The sequence below is a fragment of the Siniperca chuatsi genome, linkage group LG9, assembly GCF_020085105.1.
Source record: "Siniperca chuatsi isolate FFG_IHB_CAS linkage group LG9, ASM2008510v1, whole genome shotgun sequence".
NCBI lineage: Eukaryota > Metazoa > Chordata > Actinopteri > Centrarchiformes > Sinipercidae > Siniperca > Siniperca chuatsi.
The window spans coordinates 18,128,822-18,148,606 of NC_058050.1; the positions used below are offsets into that span (position 1 = coordinate 18,128,822).

Here is a 19,785-nt window from a genome sequence, read left to right on the forward strand (position 1 = left end):
GACAGAGAATTTGCATATCAGCTTTCTTTCTTGTCTTCATTCTGTCCATTTGCTTTTCGTGCTTCCATCTCTTCCACTCTGCACTCTGCACTTCGCTCCCTCCTCCTCCTCCTCCTCCTCCTCCTCCTTTCACCTTGTCGTCTGGCAGAAAATCAGGGTGGTTTGTGTTTTTATGTCAACATGTTGACAGGCGCAATGACTAGCCTGAAGATATACACAAGTCTCAGCGTCTGTGTGTGTGCGTGCGCTGATGCTTCTTACTTTGTGCGCTCTCTCAGCTGGAATCCACAGTGAGTGTTGAACAAAACAGCCTTGACAAGTGGAGACTGAACACCTACAGCGCTTTGTCCCCAAAACAAAATCCATTGTGTCCTTATTAAACCAAGCACCTCTCTATATCTCACTGCCATACTACTATCATAAAACCTTAAACTTTTTTTGTAGTTTATCTTCAACTGTCGCCTTATTCTGAAATGATCAGAAATAGCTACAAATTACAGATTATTTCAGTTTTTGACAAGGAAAAAGTCTTAAGTGCTGTTTGCTGTATTTCTTTCAGCAATGGTTTTCTATGTGAAAAGAAAAGCACAATCTCAACTCAAGGTCTTCTTACTCACTTGTTCTGGTCCTCATCAGCAGATTGAGTATGCTTAGTTGCTATGGAACTGTAGATGTTAAAACTTTACATGATTCTGAGCACCTCTAGCACCTCATCCATGTTGACCTAAAAGTTGACATAAAAGGACCATGTGATATGGTAAAAAGCTCCAAAAGTAAGTAAGTCGACCTTGAGTTGAGTTTATTTTGCAAACTACTGTTTGCAATGTTAAGAATGAACTGTCAAGCTCACTTTGTAACTGTCTGGAGAAAGGACAGGACCCAACACACCCAAATTAGGACCAAACACAAATGTTGCTGGTGCAGGATATACTGTATTTAATGTGGGCAGTCAGCATGATCAGTTTGTCCTTTCAGGTTCAGGCACAAGACCTTTGCTACATGTTGCTGCCACACCACCTCACCTTATGTGCTCTCCTCTCCTGCTTAGCCTTCATCTCTGCCAGGAGGCCACTGCCCATCATCTGCAACCCCGGGTACCGCCTGCCTCCCTGAGGACTGCCCCTGCCGTCCGAACCCTCCCAGGGCTCGTCTATGGAGTCTGGCGTCCTCAACTCCTCTGAGCGGTCTGAGCTGCTGCTGTAGTCTGCGGGCTGCGAGCGGCTGGAGGTGTCCCTGCAGTAAAGACAGGAATTATTAGTGATAATCGGGGGTCGGGTAATCTATTGTTCTAAAAATAATTCTGTTTTTGATAATCTATACCTGGACTTTGGCTCAGGTGCTGGGCTCTTTACTGCCACCTTAGGTGAGGAGGGCTCCTCAGGGATGGTGGAAACTGTCGTCGAGGCTGCAGAGGCTGAGGATGTACCCGAAGTTGGAGGGGTCGCCTGGTTTTTCTCTGACTTATCTGATTTGTCCGATTTATCTGATTTGGAGGAACGTTTGATGAGGTTGAGGAATCCTCCTTTACTCTTCTTCTTCTCTCCATCCTGAGATTCTGAACTCTTCAGGGAACGTCTGACAGGAGACAGAATGAGAGACAAAACGATAGAGGGACAAAAGACTTAACATGTTTAATGTATAAGAGATGAGTACAATAAATATTAGGAACAAGTACAATCACACATCTTTAGGGGGACACAACATATTTCAAATACATGACAGTCCTTCATGAAAAAATATTAATAAATGTAATCCTTACTTAGAATCCATCTTGGTGACTTTTGTAGAGAAGAATTCGTCCACACCCTCATCCACCCTTCCCATGAGGCCATTCTGCTCCCCATCCTGAGATGGAGCACTGTTGATTTGCTGAAAGAGGAAGTTGAAGAATCTGATACCATGTCTGGACCATCTGACAAACAGTGGATCTAGTGTTTCCGTGCATGTGGGTATTTGGTATATAGTGCTCATGTTTCATGTCAATCTTTACTGTTTAATTTTATCTTGCAAGTAAATAAAAGGAAGCCTCTTTTGTGGCTACTAATGTCTTGAACTGAACTTGAAAAATCCACCGCCTGCAAGCTTTACTCACAGGTACTTTGCTGGAATGTGTTTTCTTGTTCCGGCGGGGTCGTAGTTTTGTGAAGTGCTGCAGCTTTTTTTCCTCCTCAGACGGCAGCTCCACCATCACACCTGGCGGACGTTGCTCCAATTTTGGCAGGACCTGAGATGGAGTAGGTGGAGTACGAGATGAAGTTGAAGTGTCCTCTACATGGATAGGGACATCCTCCAGGGCCTTGTCCAGGTCAAACTCCATCTCTGTAGGTTAACCGGCCATTAGGTTTGTAGTTAGATATACATTGAATGTTCAAGTGTACTCTCACCTGCCATCAGATCTAAGCAGCATCAGTATTGAGGAATTATTTGAAAGACCAAATACAGAATGATTAAAACCAGCCACCCTAACCCATCAAGCAAGCTTAGTATAAATCAGAACGATAATGTACTATGTTATTCTAGTACAGCTCAATGTCATAAAATCTATGAAAAGTGCTTACCAAAGGCACGAGACACTGGCCGAAGCATTCTGCTGTGGATGCTCTTCCGCTTGGATTTAGGAGTCATCTGACAGAGGAGCAGATAATCAAATAAAATTTGTGGTAATTGTTAACAAAATATCAAAACTGTCATTTATATCATTTAAGGCTGGTTGAGCTTTAAGTTTGATAGGCCTTGTTTGTTCTTCAAAAAGAAAGTATCCTCATAATCATACAATTTATCAGCAACAAGCTAACTCTGTGGCTGTTGGATCCCAGTTTCCTATTCGGGATTCTGTCCACAGTGTACTTGTAACTACACTAGATTTCAAAGTCTGCCAGTTTGCACTTAATCAAAACAGTCTAAATATTATTATTAACAAAAGGAGAGGTAGTTAGGCAGGATCTTCTTCTTCTAGGTACACTAGTTAGTTAAATTGTTAATTGTTTTCTTCATTATGTATCCTAAAATATAAAGTGAGAGAATCAGGACAGCCGCTGGGGTTATGAAGGAACCTACAACTAATTCCACTGTCTTCATACACTGGTAGACAGTAAAAACAGTAGCACCCAATAACACGATTCATATTAAATTGTACTGGGATCCACATTTATAAGGTGGTGGTGATGACAGACATTGAGTTGAGAGGAGCAGTGCAATGTGGCTGGATGCATTAAGAAAACTATACATTTTCAATTGTCAGCATTCTACAATGTAAAATATAATTGGGAGAGTGAGTGAGGAAGTGATAGATAAATGCATCCTACTATACTCGTTCTATAGTTTTTCTATCTTTAAAATAAGTCATAGGGATCAAATATCGAAATACAGGATACTCTTCGTGCTATACAAAAAGATACAGCACAGAGAACTGTATAGCAGGCAGGCACAGTGAGGAGACAGAAAAGGGAAAGAACAGTAAGACGAAAAGAAAGTGGACTGAAAGGAGATTATAGAGGGATAGTCCAGAATTACTTACACTGGTGCAGCACAACGTCTCCATGGAGCAAAGTTGGAAAAAGAAGTAAGAAGAGAGGAAAAGAAGATTGAAGAGGAAGAAAGACAACACACAGTAAAGCCTAGTGAAGACAAAAATGAAAGAGATGGGACAGACATGAACTCTAAAGGTGCCCTGTTTATGGAAAACGGAAGAAAGTAGAGGCATAGAACAGAGAGGGATATAAGATGAAAAGAGGGGTAAGACACCAGAGACAGACAGGACCAGAGACAGAAGAACATGCAGCTTCCTGTTGACTGCAGCCTGCATTTACTGTGCATCACAAGTCACACACATCATTATATCGGTACTCCTTCTCCACAACTAATCTACATTAAAAATGTGGTAAAAAGCAATTCCTCATCTCAACACCCATGACATTTTTCACAAAGGTGGAATACACTTGTACTGTTGTAGATGAAAAGTAAACATTAATTTCTTTTCTAATTTCATCTTTGTTTCAAATGTTTCACTCTCCCTTAGTGTCCCTTCTTTCCATCTTCTTAGTCCTGGAGAATAAAACATATACTTCACTCCCACAAGCATAAATGTTAATGACAAATGATGTCCTATTGCGATTCTTCTATCACAGAATCCTAATAATAGGGTAATATTAAGCCAGGTGTAATTGCTTGTATTTGTGTAATACAACTAAATGTAACTTGGCATTTAACTTGGGTGGCAAGACAGAATGAACAGGTTGCATTAATTCATTTTACTCTAAATCCAGAGGACCCAGATTATGAATCATAAAACAAAACCACTCTTCAAACCCAGACGTGGTTACTGTTTTGTTAAGACAACTTGTGTTTATTCTTACAGTTAAAACTAACCTACTGGGCTCGAAGTACATTGTACATATTCGCAGACACACGCACTCACATGCACGCACACACACACACACGCACGCGCACGCACGCACGCGCGTTACCCACCCGAACTTACCATGCATGTCTCTAGATCCTCCAGCCTCTCAGCCTCCAGTATCTCGGCTGATGCCCGTTTAGGAATCTTCTCCTCTGGGGCGTCCAGATCCGCCGACTCCTGCTGCACCAAAGGGCGACCTCGCCGCACCAGATGGTCTGCCTGGGAGGATGAGAGAGGAGAGAAAACGGGTAGCAGAGGGGTTGTGGGAAGAAGATATGGGTGCAAGTAGGAGAGAAAGAAAGAGGGAGAAGATGTGGATAGGCAAGTGGGAAGAAACGTGAACAGAGAGAAAAGGAGTGATAAGATGGGATGAGAAGAAGGGAGAAATTGAGGTGGAAAGAAGGTAGACAGAGAAAGGTGAGGATAAAAACAGATGAAAAGGGGTTTCAGAGAGATTTCATTTCGAAAATTCTAAATTCTAAATAAAAATTTTGCTTATGCTACCAAAATAAGTGGCAAAACTGAAATTCAAAAAGGTTCAATTAAAGTTGAAAATACGTTACAACAATTCAGAGGGCTCAAATTAACAGCTACTGTGAATGAATCAATGAGCCAGCTGAGCTCTGTTGACTTTAATCTTACCAGAGTAAGCTGGGATGTGGAAAGAGCCTCCAAAATCTCATCGACAATGCGATCGGACAGGAAGGACGCTAGACTCAGCTTCACCTCACTGACACAGAGAGAAAAGGAATGTGATGGTCAGGCAGAAAGGAAGACTGTGCGAGGAGGTATAAGAAAGACAGAAAGATATCAATGATTTGTCTATGAAATCCATAGTTACATGTACATATACATAACACTATCCCACACACACACACACACACACACACACACACAAACACACCTGATCTTGTTGATAATATCCACCCCAGACTGCTCCAGGAGGGTTTTGGTGACAAAGCTTTTGGGTACGACCATCTTGGCTGAGCTGGTTTTCATAAGCTCTGGACGAAGATTACTTCTCTTCATCACATGGGGACACAGAGACTCTGCTGCATCCACCATCGACTCCAACAGAGTCTGGAGGGAGTGAAGATAAGGGATGAACGGACGTTAACGGACATGTGTGTGTGTGTGATGAAGGGTTTGATCAAAGCAACTCCTGGCTGACAAAGTCAGTGTACATCTTTGATTTGATAATCCACTGGCAATTAACTTCAACTTCAAATTAACTTCTTTTGATTTGTTTCATCTTGATTGATTTTACTTGTTTTATTGTAAAATCGAATATTTTTATAATTTGTTGATTTTATTTTGCTGCCTTGTGTGAAGCACTTTGTAAATTAGATTTTGAAAAAGTTCTGTATTAGTAAATATTGTTATTATAGAAATAAAGTGCGTTGAAGTATTTTCCTTAGATTTTCTGTTGGTTTCATTCATAGTTGAACTTAAGTATCTTTCCATCATCTCTGGAGTAAAGGTTATAATCCCACCTGCAGTTGTTGGTCCATGACAGTAGTCACCTCCCCAGCCATAGACTCCAGTTTCTCCTGGATGGGTCCCACTGATGAGCTACTCAACTCCTCTCTTGCAGCCGATCCTAGGTGGTAGAGGTTAGGGAGCAGCTGGGGAGACACAGAGAGGAGGACATAGGATGGATATAAATTAGCTTGCAGATCAAAGCTTTTCATTTACGTGCACCAGCGAGGCCCATGTATAATATCCTCACCGTTTTAGAGTTCCTGGCATCTTTGATGAGGTTCTCTGCTGACCTGACGTCCTCCAAGATGGCATCTGTCTCTGAGTTCCTCAGAGAATTCAGGTGGTCCTGCACCTTCACACAAATCCTGTCAATCATCTGGAAGACAAAAACAAGACATGAAAGCTTGTGTTTGAAATATCCAAGGCTTAATACGTTTATTGGTTTTTCTGACTAAAATGAGCATAAATGGATATACACTTACTCTGGGGTTAAATGTTATATTAGTTCAATACCTAATATAAATATATAACAGCTATTTTCAGTTCTATGGCAAGTCACCTCTATCTGTGTGACGCTGTGGAGGGATACCGATGTACCTAAACCGTAATAACTACATAATAACTACAGTGGCTAGACACACCAGTCAATGAAACATAGCTTCGTCTTCACAGAATATAAATTTAATATTACAGAAATACGAAAGGGAGAATAAGGACGAGCTTTAAACTTCAGTCCCACAAAAGCAAAATCTCTAATTTCCAGAGAAAAAAATTTACCTCTTCTCTCAAGTCTAGATCAAATACACTCTTGACTGTGCAATTTTGTATCAAATGTACTATTTACTGTATTTGGTAGAGTCTATCTATTTTATAAACAATTCTAGATGACTTTGGTAAAAAATGGATAGATTATAGTGAATATGAATTCAATAACCATTGTGTGTGTGTGTGTGTGTGTGTGTGTGTGTGTGTGTGTGTTTGTTTACACACCTGTTGTGTGGTTGTGGTTACGATGCCCTGCTGCAGCCGATAGGCCTGTTCCTGTAGGTATTTTCTGGTTTCATGGTTCCTGTACAGATAATTCTCAATCTGGGGGGAAAAACCACAAAATCACTGTCATGATAATAAACCAAAGTGATAATGACGTAAAACAGTTTGTTGTTGTTGTAGCTTGCATGTTTTCAACACTATAAAAATCCTGCAACACTATTACAGGACAGCTGAAGGCTGGAGGACCCAATGAGAATTCTTAACATACCTTTAACAAGGCGTCTTCTGTTTTCTCAGGGCTGGCCTTCAGTGCCTGGGAGGCATCGATGATGGGGATGGGCATGAAACGAATGGTGAAGTTCCTGGACACACAGCCAGAGGACATTATTCCACAGTTAGTTCACATTATAAAGGAAGGGAAAGATGCAGAGACGTGTACAGAGGTGTACAGACATAGGGGCAAACGCGGTTATAACATGAAGGGAAGTGATGCATTTGAACACACAGATATAGTATAATGCAGGGTTCAGGGTTTGTAATTTTACTCACTGTAGTGCCACTTACGGTATTTCTCGATACATTCATTTATAATTTTACATTGGTCTATTACAGAGCAATGAACCGGCACCATTAGAGAGGTTACTGATCTTTAAATAGAGGTCACCACACAGTATTAATATTCATATCATGATGGAGGAGAAGAAGGAATGAAAACAAAATAGAAAAAGAAATTAAGATACAGTAAGTGGAAAGCAGAAGGCACAGAGAGATGAAAATAAGGGTGTTTGGAGGCAAAGGAACTCAGATATGCCTGGCTTCACTATAAACACAGCGAAGCACCACAGCAAGCAACATGGTGCCATCACTAATGAAGATTTGACTTCTGTATGAACCCGTCTGCTCTCTTCTTCATCTCTTGAACTCACAGATCTGCTGTGAACATGGACAAGTCCTTTATGTTCTTACAAACTACCGCCTCCATCATGTTTACAGAGGCATATGTGAAAATATAACATGCTTGGATTATAGCTGCAACCAAGGATTATGTTCATTACTGATTCATCTGCTGATTTTTTTCTCAATTAATTAATCAATTGGATGCTTTCTAATTTAAAATAGTGAAAAATCACATTTCACAATTTCGTGAAGCCCACGGTGAAGTCTTCAAACCAGTTGTTTTGTCCAATTTAAAACTCAAATATATTCAGTATACTATCACATCAGATAAAGAAAAGCAGCAAATTCTCACAATGCAGAGGCTTCAACAAGAGAATAGTTGGCATTTTTTCTTTAAAAAAATGAAACGATGAATCAATAATGAAATGTAGATCTACTAATAAATTAATCGACTAATCGTTTCATCTCTACTTATTATATACACCCTGTTCTCTACTGATTCCATTGCAAGCATGTGGGACAAACTCAACTGTTTTATGCTGTCATATCATATCTACACTGACTTTATCATATTTGATCTTATTTACACTATCAAGCTTTAAATGAGGTCCATTATGTCTGTAATGGCTGAAAAACATTCATACTGTAACTCTTATGTTGGAGAATATAGGAGACTTTGTATACTTTCTCTATTCACTTGAAAATGTCCCCTTGCGCAGATTATTTAGCACGATTGAAAGTCTGGGAAATACTCTGAAGAATGACGAAAAAAAAACAACACAAGAGACATGAGGAAATTGCCTGAAGAGAACAACAACACACACACACACACACACACACACACACACACACACACACACACACACACACACACACACACACACACACACACATCACTGCAATGCTGAAAAGAATAGAGAACAGGAGCAAGGGGGAAAAAAAAGAAAATTATCATTTCAATAATGCAATACAGAGACTCAGAGGGGAAATGAGTAGATGTGCTGCTGGGAGAATATGATAAACAGAGAGAGAAGATGAGAGAGGGGAGAGAGGTGGGTGTACAGATGTGTCCCAGAAGCAAATTTAGTTAGATGCACATGTCATTTTACGCTCACACACAGAATACTGAATATTCAGATCCACAGACAGAAGAGACAGTCGACTTGTACTTGTCTCTCTTAATCTGTTTTGCTCTCTCTTCCTTTCCCTTCCTCAGCATCTTTTCTTCCGCCACTATTTCTTTGTTGTTGTATTCCCTGAGTTTTTCACTCTCTGGTTTCCTTCCTCTCATCCTCTCTCTTTCTCTTTCTGTCTGAACACACCTCAAGGTTTCCTCCTACTCAGCACAAAGCCAAATGACATCTGGGCTGCAACAGCTAACCATACATCCATCCCTTCAGAAGTTTTTGTGCAGTACACCAGTGTATTTAGACTGTTAGAATAAAGGTATCATCAGCATACAGTCATATACACAGATACAGACGGAGCTACTAACTTTTCCAGAGCAGCTGCTACATCCTGAAGACCCTGAGGGCTGGTGTTGTTCTTATCCCAGATCACAGTCCTGCACAGAGAAACACAACATTTTAGTTGATATCTACTGACAACCAAGAGGCAATATGGTACTGTGTTGGGTCAAATGTTTTTTTACAAGAAGGTGCAGTCACAGAAGCGGATTCAATTTATTCCAATGTCCCCCTTTAAGTTGATTTTTCAAAATAATTGTTTCATAAAAAAATACATTTGCATAGGTTTCCCTGCATGTAGAGTCAAATGGGAAGGCATTAGTCTTAAGCTACATGCTGGCAAGCTTTGTAACCACACAATATAAGGCAACTTTCACTTCTTCTGTGGGCATCCACAGTTGGGGGACTACTTAAGTAAAGTGTTCCCATTTTATGTTTGTCACGTTTTATTTTGCTTTTTATTGTGTTTATAAGTTTTGTTGTAGTGCATTTCTTCACCTTATGTAAAGCACTTTGAATTGCCTCTGTGTCTGAAAGGTGCTATACAAATTAAGTTACCTTGCCTTTCCTTACAGGCTGCACTTACCTGAAGTCACTGGATACACATTGGATCCACTGTCCAAGTCAAAGTGTTAGAGGTGTCATAAATATAACATGTCTGAAACCTGGATTCAGGGCTATATTCAAAATCCAGGCCTGCAGAGGAGCCAGTAGGTCAACTAGTGATTTGAACATTTATCATTTATTGTTATTTATAATTGACAAATATGTGGCACAGCCTTTGACCCCTGAACATTTACTCGCCTGAGTTTGGAGTTGATCTGTAGCGCCTTGGCCAGCATCTTGGCTCCCATGTCCCCCATGGCGTTCCCGCTGATGTCTAACCTGGTGAGTGAGGAGTTGCTGCCAAGGGCGTTCAGAACAATGGTCAGATCACTCTTTAGTCTGGAGTCTGCTAGAGACAGAGAGGTGAGGGGCTGGGGGAGGGAGATTAGAGGGACAAGGAAGTGTACATGTGGGTTGGGAGGAGGAGAAAAGGAAAATGTGTTGAAAAAGGGTTTATATAATGAGAACAAGGGGTAAAACACAATCTTATTATAACTGATTGTTATATCTGATGTGTTTGTGACAGTGTTATAGGAAAGCAAGACATTCTTTGGTTTATCTGCCACCTGCAGGCTCCACTTCTCTGTGTTTATTCAGCTTTGGCATCACCAGCAAGTCTTTAAAGGAGCTTTCTTGTTCTTTGTTGTACATCACTGCCAACTTTAACAAAAGCTATTGTAATTTATGTCGTTGAGAGCAGTAATATTACTTTAGGCAGTGCCTGCTTGTTTTCCTGTCCAAGTGTCTTTGAAGTAATTCACTGTCCATGAATGCTTGGTTTCCCTGTGTCTTCTATTTATTTGGCTTAACGCTGTTTCCCTCACCCACCCTGTAATCTTTGGCACTTCCTTAGAGAAAGTGTGAGCATGCAGTCAGACCTCACAGCAACTATGACACCATTACAAAAGTCTCTGAAGCTTTTTAAAATCAATGAAAACAATAAAAAGCATAATTTTTCACATTCAAAAGCTGTAAAGACTCACTTACTGACTACAATTTAAGCTAGACTATTATCATAAGCATGTGATAAATCTAGAGGTTTTTCTAGAAATCTTATTTTTCTAAATGGCCTGTACTTCAACTTTTTAATTTTTAATGTAATTATAAAACTCTATGTTCCTGCAGTGGCAGGTGACTCAAAAGGGCAAACCCCAATACAACATTTATCACAGGATCAAGTGGACTTGCAAGAGACATCTAAAACGTCAGAGGTATTACCATTCAAAACTCCACGGGGCAGAATGAAAATTTCTGCACTGGATCAAGTGGATTTCTTTGTGATGTGAGAGAGAAACAAGGGTTTACAAATGTCCAGCAGTGCCCGTCTGTTCACTCCAGTTGAGCTGCTGTATGATGCATGCCATTTACACAGCTGGAGACTCCTGGGGGCCGGCTTCACAAACCATGCTGAGGATAAGAGAAGCTCCTAAAAATATTGGGCATATCAGTCCTAATTTTAGGGCTTCTAAGTTTTTGGTCTAAGAGTAATTCACAAAGCATTTTAGCACTAAAAGTAGTTCCTAAGTCTGAAAGAAGTCAGAGGCAGTCCAGAAAACGTCACTGGGACCTGCTCACTACTTGAATACTTGAAGTAGTGATATTTGAAATATCTCAGCTGTCTGTGAGAATTATTCCTCAAACCAAAAATGCACTCTTCAGTCAATTTAGTCTTCAAACTATTTTAATTTAAATAAAAAAAATGTAATTTAGTTAATTAATTTAGATTTATTTTTAATTGAATGTTTTGTTTTAATTATATTTTTAATACAATTTAATTCAAAATGTAATTAAATTTTTTATTTGTAATTTATTTTATTTCATTTCATTTCAATATAATATTTTTAATTCACAATTCCACCCAGTTGAGCCAAAATGGGCTCTGTCAGTGTTACATTATTATATATTCTTCTATTGGATTATTATTATTGTTGCAGTTACATGTAAACTGCATTTTAATGTCGTAGCTGGATGTGCTTTTCTCACTTTATATACTGTTGGGTGTTTTAATTTACTGTATAACATTACATTGTATTTTATATGCTCATTATAGGTTTTTTAAATCTCCATCTGCAAAGTAACTACAGCTGCCAAATAAATGTAGTGGAGTAAAAGTATAAAGCATAAAATTAAAATACTCAAGTAAAGTACAAGTAGCTCAGAACTGTACTTATATACAGTAATTATTTTACTTTCCATCACTGCTGCATTCAATCCATGAACTGCAGCACAAATAAAGAAGAGACTATGTTTTGTTGGATGGGAATCAGTTTAATAACTGATTTTGTTGGTGGATTTGCAGCTACCTGAAGAAGAAAAAACATGACCACACTTCATGTTTAGTACATGTGTCAATTGGAAGTCTCCAGAAAACATCGGCTTCCTGTGTAGCATCTCCAACGGGATAAAATCTAAATATGATTCTGAGTAGGAGACTCTCGCCTCCTCATGGATTAACATTAACATGTCATGTCATGCTCTAACATGCAGATGCAAAAGCATACAGCAATGTAAGAAAACACTCCCAGTAAGGCTCACTGGTTTTTATAGTTCAACACCTGACTGGTCAAAGACAGAAGGCATAAATATATCAGGCAACAAAGTTATAAATGATGTGTGAGTTATGATACTAACAAGTATTTCCCTCTCTAATGAAGCTTTTGTCTTTGAGAGAGTGATGAGGTGAGGGGTATTTTATAGGCAGCGTGGTGATGAGTGTGTGGAGGATTAGTATCAACATGTTTATAAAGGCAGAAAATTACTTTTTTATGTCTTGTCTGAGGATGCAGAGAAAATTATTTACTGCCTGCATGTGCTCCTGAGGGGCAGTGAGCAGACATTAAACATGCAAATTTAAAGAGGTACAAGTTAATGGACCAGTAGCCACGGTAACTAATTCTTTCTCCAGTAATGTAAAGTAGAAACAAGATCTCTATCACTGCGTTCCTGCACTGTTTCTAACAGCTAAAACGAGAATAAAAATAAAAACCTGGACTAAAAATGTCCTACTAGCACAGAACATGAGTGCATTATATCATCTGGTTGCAGCAGTAAATGTAGAAGAAGTCTACAATGACAACATCTGTATTTTGTGTAGACAGATTTTAATTAAGTCCTATCCCTCTCTATGGCTGAAGCAAATAACTTTCAGCGGCTAAAGCAGCTTGAATTCTCAGCCCTTATTAATCACTAAAATGATAAAATCATTGCTCTGGGTATGCATACACGTCTTCTTTAATAAAAGCAAGAAAATGAGAAATTGTAACCCAAGACATGCAAATAAAAGTGACCTTATACCAGAGACAAATTAATCCAATTAATGTACGTCCATAAAATGAACTATGTTTAATATTCTGATGAAACTCATTTATCCTGCAGTGTGTGTTTAGGAATATAACATCCTATCCCTCCTCTACAGTCTGCAATAGCTTGGTAGAGGGGACGCTGGTGCTCTTACTGATTACTCTTTCTCAAACACTAAAGACTTAATATTGTTACGCAGGAGAAATTGGGGTTGTACAGTTATTCTTCTCAATTGTTTTCTTTTTCACACACTCTCTACCTCCTCTGTATCTTCTCTGACTTCGTGCTGGTGAAATTTAGGTTGTTACTGACTTTTTACCGCCATCTCTAAACCATCACATTAACTAGAATGGCCTGATAATTACTATCAAGGAGCTTTTGCATATGATGTAGTTTGTATAAGGAATTAATATAGATGGAATAAATTTGTCCAATGATGGCAGATTTGCAGATTAAATATAATATACAGTATGATTTATTACACATTGCAAGAAGAGCAATGTAGGAGATTTCTTAATTTGTTTTTTTCAGATTTCCATTTTATTTTTCTCCATAAATGTATTGTTGATGAAGATCTGATATTTTATTCTGATATATTTATTTTCAATTATTGTTGGGGGTTTTTTATTTGTAAGGTTTTCTTTCTCTGGATTAAAAGAATAGTTCAGCAATTAGCCGGTTAGCTTAGCATAGAAAACAAAACCAGGGGAAACAGCTAGCCTGGCTTTGTCCAATGGTAATCAAATCTGCCTCCCAGCACCTCGAATGCTCACTAATTAACCTCCTTATATATTGTTTTTTTATTCATACAAAAATCTAAGTGTAAAATCGACAAATTGTGGCGTTACAGGGGACAATGATTTTTCCTCCTTTGAAGTGCTCATGTTTAAACTTGGTGGCCCCCTCCCAGTCACATTTGCTATTATATATCGCCCCCCTAAACCAGCTGGCTCCTTCTTGTTGGAACTCCCTGAGTTTTTATCCAGTCTCGTGTTAAATTATGATAGAATTGTTCTTTGTGGTGACTTTAATATTCACGTTGATGACTCCTCTAATGCCCTTGCTGCTGATTTTTTAAATATCACTAACTCTTTCAACTTACAACAACATGTGTCTGGCCAAACTCATTCCCGTGGCCACACCTTAGACCTAGTCTTTACTTTGGGCCTGAAAACCCCATCTGTGGAAACCAGGGACATGTTTGTATCTGATCACCTATGCATTGTTTTCAATTGTGAATTAGAGGCTGCCAGTTCTGTCTTATCCCGCTCTAAGTACACACGCGTCCTTAATGAGCATAGTGCCTTAAAATTCTGTACACGGTTCAATCCTCCGGGCTGTGTGTCCCGATTCCTCCAACACCAACGATTTGGTTGATTATTTTAACTACCAGTGTTCTTCAACATTAGATCTCATAGCTCCTCTTAAAAATAGACAAAACTCAAAGACTAGAAAACAGCCATGGTTAAATGACAGTATTCGAAGCTGTAAAAAGAATAGCAGAAGAGCAGAACGCAGATGGAAGAAATCACGTCTCCAGGTCCACTTTGTGGCCATGAAAGAGTTATTACGCCTTTATAATAGGATGGTGAAGGATGCAAGAACATGCCATTTCTCTGCACTTATCTCTGCCCATCAGCACAACCCCAGATTCCTGTTTAAGACTGTGGATCAGTTAGTTAACCCTGCCTCTCCTTGTGCCCCTGCTGAGTGTGATGCTGATTGTGAAAAGTTTCTTTTGCACTTTGCTGGTAAGGTGGAGTTAATAAGATCTGAAATCACCCCCAATCCTGCCTTTTTAGATGTGGATCACCCGCTCAGGGATTCTTTGAGCAATTTTTCTGCTGTTACTCTGCCCGAACTCGCAGACATCATGTCTCTTATGAGAGTATCCTCCAGCCCTCTGGACAAAATCCCAACTAGGTTTCTATTGGAAGTTATGGATTGTATTGCGCCCCTTTTACAAATTATTTTTAACAGCTCGCTGTCTACTGGCTGCGTCCCTGATTTCTTTAAAACAGCTTGTGTCCAGCCAGTCTTAAAAATCCTGGGCTTGATCCCACCCTCCTGGATAACTACGCCCAATATCCAAATTGCCTTTTATTTGAAGATTCTCGAAAAACTTGTATCTAAGCAGCTCCTTGCTGCTGTGGAAAACAATAATACCTTTGAAAAGTTCCAATCTGGCTTTCGTCAACACCACAGCACTGAGACAGCCCTTCTCAAAGTCACTAATGACCTTTTAATGAATGCAGACGCAGGCATGTGTTCAATTCTTGTGCTGTTGGACATAAGTGCTGCCTTTGATACAATTGATCATGGCATTCTTTTAGACAGACTGAGGCACTGGATGGGCATATCTGGAACTGCACTAGACTGGTTCGCATCTTACCTGTCCAATAGGAAATTCTGTGTTAGCATTAATAACTTCAAGTCATCCTTTTCCCATATCAAGTATGGTGTGCCTCAAGGTTCAATTCTGGGACCAATATTGTTCTCCTTATACATGCTTCCCTTGGGTGATGTAATCTGCAGACATGGTATTTCTTTTCATTGTTATGCGGATGACACACAGTTGTACCTCCCTGTCAAGCCCACTGACCTTAGTATGCTGAGTTCTCTGCAGGACTGCCTGTCTGACATAAAAAATTGGATGTCGATAAATTTTCTTCAGCTCAACTCAAATAAAACTGAAATCCTTGTTATTGGGCCCCAACACATCACTAAACAAATACTGCCATCCACTGGTAACCTGTCACAACATATCAAGCCTGTTGCACGAAATCTTGGTGTCCTGTTTGATAGCAATTTATGTTTTGAGCAACATATCACTAAGCTTGTCCAATCATGTTTCTATCACCTCAGAAACATTGCAAAAATACGATCTATTTTAAATCTTAGTGATGCAGAAACTGTTGTGCATGCTTTTATCTCCTCACGCCTTGATTATTGTAACAGCCTGTTCACTTGTCTTAATCAAAAAGCTCTGACACGACTGCAGACTGTACAAAACTCAGCTGCTAGGCTGTTAACCAGGACCAAGAAGTATGACCACATAACACCTGTTTTAGCCTCTTTACACTGGCTCCCTGTTGGTTTTAGGATTGATTTTAAGATCTTGTTGATTACTTTTAAGGCTCTTCATGGCCTGGCCCCAGATTATATTTTAGACCTTGTAATCCCTTATGAACCTTCACGTAGTTTGAGATCTTCGGGCAGGGGTCTCCTGTCTGTTCCTGAGTCCAGGATGAAAACTAAGGGGACAGAGCTTTTGCTATCAGGGCCCCGAGGCTCTGGAACAACTTGCCCGAAGAAATTAGATTGTCTGAGTCAGTGTCTTCGTTTAAATCTCGTCTCAAAACACATTTTTATCTGAAAGCATATCCTGATTTTACGTGAACTGGCTGTTTATTTTACTGTTTATTTTATTGCTTTTCTGTATTTCATGTGTTTTATTTCTTTATATTTCGTCATTTCGTCATGTTATTTTATTTTTCTTGTTGTGAAGCACTTTGTACTTTGTTTTGATAAGTGCTCTATAAATAAAGTTTTATTATTATTATTATTATTATTTCTTGGCTCGTCCTCACCATACCGTTCCCAGGCAACCAGCTGAGACTCAATGAAGTTACTGTTCAGAAATAGTCCAGGTGTTGGCAGGCAGATTTAGGTGCATTTGGACAGAGCCAGGCTAGCTGTTTCTCCCGGTTTCCAGTCATTACGCTAAGCTAAGTTAACGTACTTCTGGCTGGAGCTTTATTTTTACTGCACAAATGTGAGAGTGATATCAATGTTCTCATCTAACTCTCTGCAAGATTTTCCAAAATGCTGAACTATTCCTTTAATGAAGCAGATGTGCACCATTTCACCAATGAAACACAGAATACATTTTGAGTACCTGTTTATATTCTGGCAGCCATAAGGTAACTCAGGTCTGACTGCCTGGACTCAGGCCAGGACACAGAAACACAACAGGGTAAATGTGGTGCCTGGAGCTGTGTCACGCACTCTGTGTGTGAGTGTGTCTTTTTCCTGGCTACACACAAGCGAAAGAGGAAAAATGTGCTTCTGAATAAAATTTGAAACCAGTTATCTCTACAGGCCTTAAACTTATCTGTGTTTGCACATTATCTGTGTTTGCACGTCACCTCTGTTTGTAAGGTAACCAAGAGGCTGGTTACACACTTGTCTCTCTCGAACACACATGCAGCGAGACAGGATAACATTCACATACTATAAAAACACGCAACATACAAGTGCACAATTTTACATGCCTGGTCCAAACAAATCCATGCACCACAGCTTTTATCAATAAGCCCTTCTGTGAAATCAGCTGTCCTTTGTATGCTATAAAAAACTACATTCTCTGCCACCCTCCCTTCCTACCTCTATATTTTTTTATTCTTCACTCTCCACCCCGACTGAACATCCTTTGACCTACCACCTTTAACCTCTTCCTATCACTATTTCAGTACACATACTTTAAGATTCTCCCTCCTTTCATTCTCTCTTTGTATGCCACCTGCACAGCCAGATAACCAGTTCGTACACATACGCAATCTTCTCATGCACATAATGACACACCCACACACACAGGCTATAAGCACCAAGAGACCAATCCAGCACAGAGCAGCTCAACAGGACCATAAATCTAGCACATCCGCCACTGTGGGAGACAAAAAAAGGGCAGGCACAGGGGCAAAATTTGTTACAGCTCCCATGATGAAGAGAAAGATAAAATGAGTGAGATGGATTGAGGGATAGGAAGGAGGGGAGAAAGTTAGAAGCTGGAGAATATCCCTTTATTTCACTGCAGGTTTTCAGAGCAATTGAAGGAAATGAAAACTTACCTGGCGTCTTGTAATATCTAAATAATTCCCTCTGTAGACATCGATAGACGGTAGAAAGGAAAATCCAGTGGATGGAGGGAGTGTAGAAGTTAAGCTTTAAAGTCTGGGTAATACGTAAAGTAATAACAAGTTATGGCACTTGTCAGCTTAAATAATTGGGTCATAATCCCATGAGTCATTTCCATGATGTACTGTACTTTGGTAGTTTCCCTTTGTGGTGCAATAATTCACCCACAACTCACTTTTACAACAATTTCAAAACTAAGTAAATAATATCCAGATTAGTTTTAACAAAAAGTTAGACCTGAGTGTTGATCCAGCTTTATGCACCTGACCCGTTATATGAGTGAAATAGCATGAATGTTTACAGAATACAGCTCTCACACACCACATGGTTTCAGTTGAATCTGATACTCTATTGATCACTGTTGGGGAATTATATTCACACCACACTCCAATGGAGAGGTCAGAGGTCAGTTGTAGAGCAGCTGGTGGAGATTCAGTGATTTGCTGCCCCTCACAAAAGCCAGACAGAGAAGGAAATTAAAAAACTCACCGACTCCTCTTCCTGAATCATATGGACCAGGCTGTCCAACACTGGAGCAAGGTTTCTATGTCAGGTAGAAGACAGGAAGAAAATAGAAGAAAATATACATTGTGTAAATGACAAATGTACTGAGAGAACAATCTTTAGAAAACTGCACTGACAGGTTAAGTACTCAAGTATATGAAAATCTACACAATATAATGTTTCTAGATTAAACTGTGAAATTCTATCTTGAATACGACACTGTGTATCTCTGGTCATCTCGACCCCCTCACTATGTACTTCTACTATGTGTGTAGTGTACACCAACAGTCCTCAGGGAAGAAGACAGACTTCAGGGACATGTGGCATTTGTAAGACCAAACCCTGCTGTGTATTTGATGTTTATGTTTTGTCATCTGATAGAGCAGTCTTTGGTCATCCACAATAGACCAAGATAAGTCACACTAAGCAACAACCAAACCCAACCCAGGCCTAACCACTAAGGTTCCTCTCACAGCCCCATACTGTACACGTCAGCTGTGAGCCTTCTCCTCCTGTACTGTATTCTTACTTGGACTTGATGTTGTTGAAGTTCTTGCCCAGAGACAGATGTCTGATGGATCGGTTCTTGGCCAACCAAACCAGTAGAGTGGACAGGTCTGAGTCCAGGCCTGGAGGTAGAGAAATAGGTTAGAAATGATAATAAAGTTGACTGAGCTTAGCTGATTTTGGTAGTTGCATGCTGGGGACTTATTTAGCATGAGGTTAGGGTTCAAAAGTTCAGTACATTTTTAGTACAACGTGCATGGGAGCTTCCATCTCACCGTTGTCAGAGATGTCTAGGCTGGAGATGTTTGGGATCTCGGCAATACAACCTTCAAGGATCTGAGAACCTCCTGACCGCAACTGGAAAGACAGAAAGGCAAATTATAAACACACCGCTACACACATAGTACATGCGACACAATGTATGGCCAGTTCATCTAATAACAGTACAGGTAACTAGAGCTTGTAACACTTTGAATATGTGACTACTTCACTGTGATTGCAAAAAAGATTAAGATAGATGTCACAGTGCTTCCACAAAGGCTTGCACTGGGCAGATGTTTGTAGATTCAAGTGCTGTATGTACAGTGTAAACCAGTGTGCACCTGTGAAAACAACAAAGCAAGTGGCTTAATACAAAAACATCTGCAAAGGAGTCTTAGGTGAAACGCGCATTCAGTTACTAAGCACAGACAACTAATACTGGAAACATGCAGG

The 19,785-nt window shown here is 39.7% G+C and overlaps 1 protein-coding gene across 6 annotated transcripts in view; it reads right to left on the reverse strand.

Annotated features, from left to right (window-relative positions):
* LOC122881250 (F-actin-uncapping protein LRRC16A-like) overlaps positions 1–19,785 on the reverse strand; it is a 78,301-nt gene that overhangs the window by 8,220 nt on the left and 50,296 nt on the right. For 4 of the 6 annotated variants that reach the window (XM_044207187.1, XM_044207186.1, XM_044207188.1 and 1 more), the window contains 18 exons: positions 19,347–19,428; positions 19,094–19,193; positions 18,550–18,604; positions 10,042–10,214; positions 9,267–9,335; positions 7,143–7,236; positions 6,875–6,973; positions 6,132–6,260; positions 5,896–6,027; positions 5,307–5,482; positions 5,045–5,132; positions 4,481–4,621; positions 3,518–3,535; positions 2,559–2,625; positions 2,093–2,319; positions 1,760–1,869; positions 1,321–1,575; positions 1,023–1,233 (listed from right to left, as the gene is read on the reverse strand). In XM_044207187.1, coding sequence (XP_044063122.1) covers positions 1,023–1,233; positions 1,321–1,575; positions 1,760–1,869; positions 2,093–2,319; positions 2,559–2,625; positions 3,518–3,535; positions 4,481–4,621; positions 5,045–5,132; positions 5,307–5,482; positions 5,896–6,027; positions 6,132–6,260; positions 6,875–6,973; positions 7,143–7,236; positions 9,267–9,335; positions 10,042–10,214; positions 18,550–18,604; positions 19,094–19,193; positions 19,347–19,428 — 2,226 coding nt within the window. The remainder of the gene's footprint in view (positions 1–1,022; positions 1,234–1,320; positions 1,576–1,759; positions 1,870–2,092; positions 2,320–2,558; positions 2,626–3,517; positions 3,536–4,480; positions 4,622–5,044; positions 5,133–5,306; positions 5,483–5,895; positions 6,028–6,131; positions 6,261–6,874; positions 6,974–7,142; positions 7,237–9,266; positions 9,336–10,041; positions 10,215–18,549; positions 18,605–19,093; positions 19,194–19,346; positions 19,429–19,785) is intronic. The other 2 variants (XM_044207189.1, XM_044207190.1) reach the window with 1 other exon arrangement.